This window comes from Lissotriton vulgaris, chromosome 2_1 (assembly GCF_964263255.1).
Source record: "Lissotriton vulgaris chromosome 2_1, aLisVul1.2, whole genome shotgun sequence".
Lineage (NCBI taxonomy): Eukaryota > Metazoa > Chordata > Amphibia > Caudata > Salamandridae > Lissotriton > Lissotriton vulgaris.
Window position 1 is genome coordinate 1669426011 of NC_141687.1, and position 12365 is coordinate 1669438375.

A 12365-nucleotide genomic window follows, 5' to 3' on the forward strand; every position below is an offset into this window, starting at 1 on the left:
CAATTCATAAAGGACTGTAGTTGAAGCACTTGTATTGGCATACGGACTTACGTAAAAAAACTTGACAGGAACTCCTTCTGTAGCAATAGCCCATCTTGAAAAGAGTTAAAAACGTATCCTATAATACCCATTCGTAGGACTGAAGTGCCTGGGACATAAGTGAATGCATGCCACTGATAAATAACATTTTCTTAGATAATAACCTTGTCAATCTCGTAAAACGACCACTCTGACCACAGTTTCACAATTAATACAGTATGAACTACAGCAGTATCAGACCACACATTGGTTCAAGCCGTCACCTTGGGGTCCATACTGACTGCCCTGCGGACCATAGCTTGCCATGGAGTTCTGCTGATAAGGATTCATCCCAGAATGCATCTGTGCTCCGGAAGACTGCCGTGGGGATAAGGCGGCGCCAGGTTGGGGAGAGCTGTACTGCGGCATCTGTGGATTTCTCTGGATGTAACCTAAAGAAAAGCACAGAGCTCAGACCGAGCCACCCAGAATAAAAAAAAAACCTAGAATTAAAAAACAGACCCAACCATCAATGGGATCCACCATGGCTCTCCAGACAGCTAATACTCACTGCCTGCACAGGACCATGCGAGCAACTGATCCAGGCACCCCCCCCCCCCCTCCTAAAGTCATTGCCTTGACAGCAAATCAAACTACTCTGCACAGCAATCGCGAAACATCACAATCTCCCAGTAAACTTTTTCAGCAATGAATTTCCTATGTTTTACATCAGCAACCTATCCCTGCCTCTTCCAATATCAGCTCCATCCATGAATACTCACCTACGGTACATGTCAGAAACTGAAATTTAACAATGGGGTGCAAAGCTCCTCCCCATGCATCTGCTCACCTGCAAAGCTCTCCGCCAGACCTCAGTCTCACAAGTTCACATCTACGCAAAACCACATGCACCAGCCCCCAGTCCTGCCATTCCCTCACCATGAACTCTGCCTTTGACTCTGGCTTATGGAATACACGAGCTCACCTCTATCCTGGTTTAGGCTTGACTGGTTCATGTTGGGAGTCATAGAAGAATTCATAGGACTCATTGATGGGTTCATTGAGGGGTTCATTGAAGAGTTCACTGATGGATTCATTGATGAATTCATTGACGGATTCACTGAAGAATTCATGGAGGAGTTCACAGAAGGATTAATGGAGGGGTTCATAGACTGGTTTACAGAGGGGTTCATTGTCTGGTTCATTGATGGGTGCATGATGTTTTCAGACTGGACGCTGGGTGGTCGAGGCGGCATCTGGTTGACTTAAACATGGAAGAACATACATTAATGAGCGATTAAAGAACATTCGAAGAAAGCTTTGTTACGGACAACCATTTTGAAACAGTGATAAATTAACAATCGAAGTCAGGGGTATCACTGCTGCTTACCTGGAACTGCAGCTGGTGACATAGGGCCAGAACGAGGCTGTACAACACTTGCTGGGGAACCAACAGGAGAAGGAGAAGGGCCACGGACTCCTGGCAGATGGGGTGAGGTGTGAGGAGAGAATGGAGACTGTGCAGGGTTACTTTGCTCCCCCTGGCTGCTGGAAATCCCGGACGTGCTCACTCCGGGGCTCAACGCTCCCTCTGCACCCATTGGTAGGTCATCTATGGAACCCGACAAGTCCTACAAAGCAGAAGCATACGGTTTAACCAAATGATAGGCACATTACACAGCATAAGACCCAAAGGAATACTACACAAAGCAGATCAGCCCAGTATACTGAATTTTCTCAAACGGGCGACACTACAAACGCAGTTCTAACCAAGCATCACCTATAGAGTAGTGTCAGCCTAAGCGCTTCGGCACCTCGTCGTTGACATAAAGTACTACTGAATCCAATTTCACGACTCCCCGGATTAATATGGTTAAATGAGAAAATTGTTAGCCTGCTTTCTCCTCTTTGCCCAGCAGGGGGAGCCTTCAGCACCCATATTACAGCGCAATGTATTCAACTCTAGCACAGTAGAGAATACAGGGGGGAGGGGGAGACATCACTGGAAGAGCATGATCGGAAGAGCATGATCGGAAGAGCGGAGGAACCGTGCTGGCCACTATAATCTGGTTTTAGACATATCAGCTAGAAACTGCCAAGTACTGGTCTGTAAGTGGAGGCATGGTTCGCAGGTGGCGCCGGCTTCTCTACTACACCTCTGCGTTTATCATGAAAGGACTATTTGCATGAGAGACGCGGTGGGCTTTGCAGGGTGCGCGCCTGGGTCTACAGTTGTACCCTGTGGGTTGGCCAATTTCACGCCTCTGTTCAGACTCAGAACTGAATACCCTTTCTAAGCAAGCTGCCTCTCCACAAGCACACAGGAACAACCATTGCACCCTCTTGATTTCAGTTTGGAGGATTGAGCGCACTAATAAAACATTGGCTACTACTTAAAGTAAGTACCAGCAGGTCTCCCATTCCCTAGGCAGTAACGTTTGTGACATTCATGATAACCTCTTACTCATCCATTTTAGAATGTGAGGATTACATATTTGGTTCTAGGTTACAGTGCCTACCTTTTTCTGGAGAAAACCACGTTTTGATGTATCAAACACACAGACCAGGCTACGGTCCCTGCAGATCGCAAGTTTCAACGCGCCAGTCCACTGACCGGGGCTGCACATTTACAGTGCCCTTCCTTAGCTGCACGGGGTTGACAACACACGGACCACTAAACAAACCGAAGAAGACTCCAGTCTGCTATGGAGGCATTAAAATAACACAAACTCACCCGGATAAATGAACGTGTTGCAATGACTGCGCTACGTAAATGACAAATTACCACTTGACTGCGGTCTCAAAAGTAAATGCTCCTCCAACGCATGCTAAGTTTCAATAGGAGTACATCTACGCCCATAGTAATGACACCATATTGTAGTACTCTACCCCGCCGAGGGGCAACGGCCCGGAGGAACCCCTGCTCATAAATATGTATACAGCAAGGACACAGCAGTTTGTAGTTTCTGAGTTCGTTTAGTTTTTTACACATGGCATATCCGATATAACCCGACGGTCAGACAGGCTCGATGATGTTATAAAGTTACTTGATGGAAATGAGAGCTACGTTGAATTAAGACATGTAACTGATGGCATTAACAGATAAATACCAATAAAAAAAAAAACGAAAAACTTTTACCCTACCAACCGTCAGGGCCATTGAGGCACAAGGCTAATGATGACCATTCCATGGGCTGATTCGCCTCATATCTATTTTGTTCACATTCTCAGCCTCTGCACATCTCATCAGGAACAAAAAGCATTTGACTAGCCTTGGCAAGGTGGTGCAATGGCGGCCATAAGCCTGCAAATGTTTTTTTTAAATGCCTATTGCATATGTTAATAGATCACTGACGATTACTGGCAAAAGTATTGGTTAGACATGCCTTTTATTTTCAATGCACATAACTGGAAAATGTTTCTTATTGGAAAACGGAAAAGGTATTTTGAGCTTTGAATTGCAGTACCATGAAATAATAGATTAAGCTCACAAGAATAACAAAAGAAAAAAGATATAGAATGTACAAACATTAATTACCAAAGTAAGTTATTGGTCCTCCTGCCCCAGCACTGAAGTGCAATTCAGTTTAGGAGGATGTGCAAATATGATCAGGCAGTGCCCCTACTCAAAGTGCAAGACAGCCAAAAGCTCTCAATGGCTTATCCGCTGCCCCATAATGGATGCTGTGTTGGACGGAAACAGATTAGAAATGGCAATTGAACAGACAGGTTTAGCGCAGAGCCAGAGCAACTATAAATTTAAATATAAATAATAAATCAATAAATCATCGAATTTATATAGCGCACTACTTACCCAGAAGGTCTCAAGGCGCTGGGGGGGGGGGGGGGGGGGGGTCTGTTACTGCTCGAACAGCCAGGTCTTGAGTTGCTTCCTGAAGGCGAGGTGGTCCTGGGTCAGGCGAAGGTGGGTGGGGAGGGAGTTCCAAGTCTTGGCGGCGAGGTAGGAGAAGGACCGTCCCCCTGTGGTGGTTCTACGGATGCGGGGGACGGCGGCGAGGGTGAGGAGACGGAAGGTGATTCTTTTGTTGACCGGGAGCCAGTGCAGATCTCTCAGGTTTCCGGAGATGTGGCTGCGACGGGGGATGTCCAGGATGAGTCGTGCTGAAGCGTTCTGGATCCGCTGTAGTCTCTTCTGGAGTTTGGCGGTGGTTCCGGCGTAGAGGGTGTTGCCGTAGTCCAGACGGCTGGTGACGAGGGCCTGGGTGACAGTCTTCCTGGTCTCGGTGGGGATCCACCGGAAGATCTTGCGTAGCATGCACAGGATGTTGAAGCACGACGAGGAGACGGCGTTGACTTGTCTGGTCATGAAGAGGGAGGAGTCCAGGATGAAGCCCAGGTTTCGTGCGTGGTCTGTTGGTTTGGGTGCGCTGCCTAGGGCGGGGGGCCACCAGGAGTCGTCCCAGGCGGAGGGTGAGGATCCCAGGATGAGGACTTCCGTCTTGTCCGAGTTGTTTCAGGCGGCTGTTCTTCATCCATTCGGCTACCTCTTTCATCCCTTCGTGAAGGTTGGCTCTGGCGGTGGCGGGGTCGTTGGTAAGGGAGAGGATCAGCTGGGTGTCGTCGGCGTAGGAGATGATGTTGAGGTTGTGCTGGCGTGCGATGTCTGCGAGTGGGCTCATGTAGATGTTGAAGAGGGCTGAGCGAGGAGCCCTGAGGGACGCCGCAGATGACTTTGGTGGCTTCAGATCTGAAAGGGGGGAGGCGGACTCTCTGTGTCCTCCCGGCGAGGAAGGAGATGATCCTCTCCAGTGCCTTCTCCTGGACTCCGACGTTGCTGAGGCGTTGTACCAGGGTACGATGGCAGACAGTGTCGAAGGCCGCGGAGAGGTCTAGGAGGATGAGGGCCGCTGTTTCTCCGTTGTCGAGCAGCGATACATGAACTATTTATGATTCTTTTTCATGACATGAGGCAAGCAATACATTTACGGTGTCTTTAGTTCAGACCTAAAAGTCATGTCATGTCATGTCAAAAGTTTTTATATAGCGCAATTTATCACCGCAAGGTCTCAAGGCGCTTGCAGCATAAAAGACAATTGATCATATGAGGGGCTAGACCAGAATAAAAAGAACTACTTGGGGAAGAGCCAGGTTTTTAAGGATTTGCGAAATTGCTTGTGTTCAGCAATGGATAGGAGGTGGGGAGGCAGTTTGTTTCAGAGAAAAGGGGCAAGAAAAGTGGCAGAGAAAAGTGCATGAAGTTACCTAATAAGGACAATATCGTGATGTTTGATATGTTGTCTTGCGTTTATTTGGTTGTAAAAGACATTAAAAAAATAATTACAATATCGCAGCTATTCTGTGGCAAACTCCAGATCCAGCATTGTACAAAAGAAAAAATCCCAGCAAAGTACTGCAACTGTAAATTGCTTCAGGGGGTGCATAGAGTACGGATTTGAACGTCTAACAATCGAAAAGGTCCAATATAAAAGAGGCAAGTACACATGGAATGAGCAGGGTAAGAATTGTCTTTGGCAACTGGTAGCATTCTATGGTGACAAAGAGAGGAAGCAGTCTGCAGACACCAAGAAACGACTCAAAATGATAATACGTTTTGGAGAATTACAAAATGCAAATTCTCAGCTATTGATAAAAGCCAAAATAAATTAACCATGTGATAAGTCCACGCAACCAGTTAAAAAAAAAACACCAAGTGCTAACAAGGGTTGCTGGCATCACAGTAAACAACGACAGGATTAAGACGGTAGAGCTTGTATTTTTGTTCAGAACCATTTGAAAAGCCAGAGGTGTTTCAGTGGCACATAGTTCAAGTAATTTTTCTCTCTCAATAACAAGGCTTGTATGGGGCGAAACAAAGGCGCATACATACGAGGGACGGCTCCAATACAGTTAAGATAATATCTAGGAGGGTCTAACCCCATGGATACATCTTTTTTTTAACGAGATGTTTGCGGAAGCAAATTACTGATGAAAACAGGAAGTAGAATGAGCTGCCTTTACCTCTAGTGAAGCAGGTCTTGAGGCGTTCGGGCACAGGTCCTTCACAACACTGCAGAGAGAAAACTGCAGTGGGTAAACTACAAGGGAAATGGATCCTCAGCGAGAACTGGCTACCACATTCCAGTCTCCCAAGACCACAATTTCAAAGCAGCTTCAAAGGGCGTTAATTCCCAACATAAAAAGAAAAATTTCCAAACATCCAATCTGGAGAGATAGCACTGCTAACTGAACAATAAAGACTTGCGAATTATGGGAATACCAACATTCTAATAGAAGGCAAGCACTGGGTATGCCAATAGGTCTAACCTAAGAAAGCACTGTTAAGCCAGACCTAAAACTCTATGCATTTTATTAACTGCTCTCATCCCATCTGTGCTGCTGCCAGAGAAAAAACACCATCAATTATCTAGTTACCCAAGACACTTTAATAGCATTGTGATGGCATGTGTGTGCCCCGGAAAGTTCAAGCTCAGACAGCTGAATTAATAAACAAAATGATCACAGCTTTGCAGAGGGCAAGCACTTTTTTTGTGGAAGCACACAACTTATACCAAATCAAAACATGTACTCCTGGCTTTCAACATGTAGATGGAACCAGAGCCGCTCTCCTGATGATTCTCACATAATTGTCTGGCGACAGCTTTGCTATTAAGCCAGACCATAAAAAGGGGCAAGTGAGATCAAATGATCACAACCTCCCTTGCAAACACAAGGTTTGTCATCAGAGCAGGAGGAGTAAGATACTTACCCTATAAGCATCTATTTGTAGCGTGTAGTGCTACAGATTCACTGCTATGCACACTCCTGCCATCTATTGTTGGTACTGGACTCTGCAATGTGTTGTTCTTGAGGAAGTCTTTTTCTTTGGATTGTACATCCACACAATAGAGTTTAGTAAAAGTGTTTTCGTTTGTGCATGCGGCCGCTTTGCAAATGCCTTTTAGAGGGATATTTCTCAAGAAGGCAACTGATGCTGCTTTTTTCCTTGTTGAATGTGCCCATGGCATTGTAGGTAAAGTTCGTTTTGCTTTGATATTGCAAATATGTATACATTTTACTATCCATCTTGCAATTCCTGTGTTTGAGATGGGATTCCTTTTCCAAGGGTTTAAAAATGCCACAAATAACTTGTGTTTTTTTGCTGAATGATTTTGTTCTTTCTACATAGTAATTTAGGGCAGGTTTGACATCTAATGTATGTAACGGTCTCTCTGCGACAGTTTCTAGGTTAGGAAAGAAAACTGTTAGGTCTAATGTTTGATTTAAGTGGAAAGGTGATACAACTTTTGGCAGAAACTTTGAGTTTGTGAGTAGCAAACTTTGTCCTGGAACACTTGAAAGTAAGGTTCTTCTATAGTGAGTGCATGCATTTAGCGAACTGTGTAGTGATGTTAATTGCAACAAGATACCACTTTCCATGTTCGAAATTGTATTTCGCAGTTATGTATAGGTTCAAAGGGTGTAGACATTAATCTTGTTAGAACAATATTTAGGGTTCATGATGGTACAGGGGGTGTACGTGGTGGAATTACTCTTTTAAGTCCCTCCATAAACACCTTTATGACTGGAATATGAAAAAGAGATTGATGTTCCCTATTTTGCAGGCATGCAGCAATTGCTGCCAAATGCAGTTTGAGAGATATGTATGCTTAATGTGATTTCTGTAGATGTAGTAAAGAATGTGATTTCTGTAGATGTAGTAAAGAACATACTACTTTTTTTCAGAAGGTGAGGAAGAGTTTATTCAGTATGCTGCACAATGTACAAAGCGTTCGGATTTTGTTGCATAACATTCTTTGTGGTTGTTTTTTGGCTTCTTTGAGAATATTTATAAGTTTTTGAGGTAACTAAAGGCATCCAAGTTTTATGACCTCAAGAGCCAGATTGCAGGATTGAGTTGTTGTACATTAGCGTGTCTGACTATGGCCCCAGTGCGTGAGAAGATCTGGAATGTTGGGAAGCTTCTTGTGATGTACAAGGGAGCGCTCCAGCAGGGTAGTGCACCATGGTTGTTGACTATGAGTATCATTGTTGATGATGTTTTGAGTTTCCCGACCACAAATGGGTCGAGTGGGAGAGGCGGAAAAGTGTACACAAATATCCCTGACCAGTTCATCCATGGTGCAATGCCCGTGGATGATGGGAGTGGTTGCCTGGGCGTCGAATGTTTGGCATTTTGCGTTTTTGTGCAGTGGAGAACAGATCTATTGTTGGGAGTCCCCCACCGTCGGAAGTATGTTTGTAGGATTTGAGTATGGATTTCCCACTTGTGTACCTGTTATTGCAATCTGCTTAGTCGATCCACTAGTGAATTGTCTACTCCTGGTATGTATTATGCCAGGAGGTGAATTCTGCGTTTGATGGCCCAATTTCATATTACTTCTGCTAGTAGGGATAGTAGCAATGAGTGAAAACCTCCTTGTTTCTATATATAATACACAACAGTCATATTATTTGTGCATAGAAGTACATTCTTCATTAATATGTTGGGTTGGAATTCTTTTGAGAGCCAGTTGTATGGCTACTAGTTCTAATACATGGATATGAAATGTCTGTTCTTGTGCTGTCCAGTGACCCTTTACTGTGATGTTGTCCATGTGAGCACGCCAACCCATGAGTGATGCATTTGCTGCAATTGTCACAGGAGGGATGGTGTTCCTGAAGGCTCTTCATTGTTGTGTTTGTGTGTTCCACAATTGTAGTGCCTGATGGACCTTGGGTGAAACCAACACTAGCTCTTTCATGTTGCCATCCACTTGTGACCACTGTAATGCTAAGCACTCTTGTAGGGGTTTCATATGTAGTCTGGCAAGTGGTACTATTACTATGCAAGTAGCCATCATACCTAGAAGGCTCATCACTATTTTGACTGTTAGGCGAGGGGCTGAAAAAGATCCACTTGGTTCTGAAGATTGAGAACCCTAGGTGGATTGGGGTAAGCTTTTGCTGTTATCAAACTAAGTATTGCTCCAAGGTATGGTTTTATCTGGAGCGGCTGCAGATGGGGTTGTGTTGCATTTATTGTGAATCCCAGTCTGTGTAAAAGGTTGCTAGTTGTTTGGGTGTTCTGTAGCTATTTATGGTTGGTGGAACTCTTGATCAGCCAATCGTCTACATAAGGGAAAGCCTGTATGTTCTGTCTTCTTAGGTTTGCAGCTACTACTGCCAGACATTTTGAGAACAAATGTGGAGCTGTTGTTACACCGAATAATAGCACCTTAAATTGACAGTGGCAATCACTTGTTGTGGTTACAGTTCTGAAAACTGTGTGTTTCTAATGAAACTTGAAACTCAATAAAAATATTTATTACAAAAATCAAAGGAAAGTGGCATCTACTTCCCACAAACCGTAGATATCGACGATGTGCTGGATGAGTTAGTATAGGAAAGTATGCGTCCTTTAGATCCAGTGCAGTCATGAAGTTGCCTTCCCGTAGTAGTGGTATGTTACATTCTATAGTGTCACCATGTGAAAGTGTTAGGATAGGATGTAATGGTTTAGTGGAGCTAGGTCTAGGATAACGACGTAGCGAGCCATCCTTTTTGGGGATAAGAAAGCATAGGGAGCATACTCATTTTACCTGTTTGAGTGTGACTGGTTCTATAGCCGCTTTCTGTACTAACGCTTTTATTTCTTCCTTTAGCTGATGTAAATGCTGTGCTTTATGGTTTGTGTTTTCTTGGTTTGGATATTTTGTGGTTGCTTTTTGAGTTATAGACAATATCCTTGTCTGACAATGTCTAATACCTATTAGTCTGACGTTACTTCAGGCCACAGCTGATGGAATCGATGTAGTCATCCTCCGACAGGTGATGTGTGTTCAGGGAGAATGGTTGGTAAGTCAATACTTGCTGTGTTGAGGCTGGCTTTGCGGGCGTACCTCAACCTCTGCCTCGGCATTTGTAACCACCCTAGTAGGAGCCTCTTTTTGACTGTTGGTGGTACTGCTGTTGCTGTCGTTAGTAGCTTGGGGTCTCTTGGGTGTTATTTTTGATTGACCTTGATTGTTTAAAGAAGTTTAGAAGACAATTCCCTTCATCGATGCACCGAAACGTGCAGCACGCGTCCTTGTCATATGTACATTAGTAAACTTCCACTCCCTCCCCTTTGCCTCAGTAGCTTAACTGACAGGAGGGAGCTTGGTCCCTGTGCTTTTGTTGTATTTTCTACTTTTCACAATTCACTAATGCAGTTTGGTAGTAAAGTTTTTTATGATTTAGGCACATTCTTAATGTGTTCGCTCATTGGCTAAAAGTTGTTTATGGAACAGAAATAGTAAAAGCATAACGTTGTTCAGTTCTTATATAAACAGAACTTTAGTAGATAAAGCAGGATTGGTAGCCCATGATTCCATCCTAGTGAACAGGAATGGAGTAACAGCTTGACAGTACTCAACATATTTTAAATATTTTGTGATGCCATAGGACACGGTTTCACGTTTGTCATCTACTGTCACTGTTTAGGTCGAGCACTCAAGACCTCTTGTATATACTTTAGTATATACTTATTATATACTTATATGCGTATGTACTTTGTGGGCTCCGGAGATCATCCCTAGGACTTTTCTGCTTCTGCTTAGGGACTTTTTTCTGTTCAACTGCCTCTATTTAACCGTCTTGACAGAAAATGACCAGCAGAGGTCAGTAAAATACCAGAATTGCTTTCTGCTGAGAGACTTTCTTTTTTTTCTTTTTCTGGCAACTGCCTCTATTTAACTTTCTTGATAGAAAACGACCAGCGAAGGTCAGTAAAATACCAGAATCACTTTAGCATTCTCTAGATTTCAGTCCATAGAAATGGTCTTCCACGAGCACCTGAGGACAATAATATTTTTTTCAAATCTTGTATTTTCAGTGATATGACCACCGAAGGCCCTGATTTTATATTAAAAACAGATTTGAACTATACAATTTCCTGCTGAAAAACAATATTTCTCTGCATGTGTTCCCATACCTGGCGTGTCACACAGCTTGGTGCTTACTTTCCCTACATGTTAAATAACAGTAGATGTTATAGCACCCGGGAGGGGTTGACATGAGAGGTTACAAAGAGAGACCAGGAGGTACTAAGGAGGGACTACTAAGCCTACTGATCAATGAACAGCCACAGTTTACAGTGGACAATGACACAAGCAAACGAAAACATGGGCGAGGAGTGGGCGCAGCTTCAAGTCCTAACCTGAATACAGCATGCCTCGCAGAGCAGCACATGCGCTGCCCAAGCTCAACCTAAAAAAATAAGTGACATAGCAAGTGACACCTCACGCATTGCAGTATTAAAAAGCAGCATGGAAGAGTGATAATGTTGCCAACAAATGGTAAGTAGTGAATGCCCCCTTTTAGAGTACAGGTTTTACGCTTTGAAATAAAATAATTTTAAACAGGTCGCCAAATGACAGAGCATATGCGCTACCTGCAAGCGCGAGAACTAAAAAGTAGGGTGGGGCAGGAGGGGTAAAGACTTGATCTCGCACCATAATCCACCCTGAGCACCCACAGAATGGTACCTTCATTGGACCAAATAAAGTAAACTTCTGAATGAAGCCTGACAGAAATAATCACCAAAATATGCTGCAAAAAACACATTACAATAGAGAGCGTGCTGAAAAGATGGTGGCAGTATGAGGCAGGGTACACATTGGTCAAACAGATTACAAGTGACAGCCTGGCCAGATGTAGTTTCCATTCTTGAGTGGTATACACAAATGTTAAGTAGACTGATGGAGGCCCCCACAATTTCAAATTGTGTCAAAGCACTGGACAACAACAGTGTATGTTATGTTAGTATAATTTACAACATGCACTAATCACCCCGTAGGCATCTCGGCCCAGCAAAAATACAGGAAAAGCAGAAACTGCTACATTAGACAAGCGCGTTCTTGAGTGATTTTCTGAATAGACTATGTTCAGTACACATTTGAATATGCAGACGTAACCTGTTCCAATACAAAGGGGCTACATAAGAGAACGATCTGCCCTCTGAACGGGTCCTTCTGACCCTTGAGACTGTCAGCAAGGCTTTCTCACTAGATATAAGAAGTCTAGTTGGGTGATAGGAAAAAAAAGCCTAGAAGATGAGTAGCTTGGTCCCTTCCCTAATCTTGGAATTTTGTGTCAGGCAACATATTTTAAAGATAATCATTTTATGGACTGCAACCAATGTAGAAAATGCAAAGAAGGGGGAGACGGCAAATGAGTCAGGCGGCGGTGTTTTGCACCACTTGGAGTCTAAATAACATCTCATTTGCAGAGACGCCAATAAGGCATTGCCGTAATCTAAACGACTATTAACCAGCGCCTGTACCAGAGGTTTCCTTAGAGAAGGAGGGAGAAAGGCAAAAACTCTCCTCAACAGGCGCATAGTGTAG

The 12365-nt window shown here is 43.9% G+C and overlaps 1 protein-coding gene across 2 annotated transcripts in view; it reads right to left on the bottom strand.

The window, feature by feature from the left end:
• The window catches only part of ARID1A (AT-rich interaction domain 1A), a 599176-nt gene that overhangs the window by 306318 nt on the left and 280493 nt on the right, over nucleotides 1-12365 (bottom strand). The window contains exons 5-7 of one of the 2 annotated variants that reach the window (XM_086957624.1): nucleotides 1409-1649; nucleotides 1004-1282; nucleotides 303-470 (exon numbers count right to left, since the gene is read on the bottom strand). In XM_086957624.1, coding sequence (XP_086813750.1) covers nucleotides 303-470; nucleotides 1004-1282; nucleotides 1409-1649 — 688 coding nt within the window. The remainder of the gene's footprint in view (nucleotides 1-302; nucleotides 471-1003; nucleotides 1283-1408; nucleotides 1650-12365) is intronic. The other variant, XM_086957625.1, reaches the window with a different exon arrangement.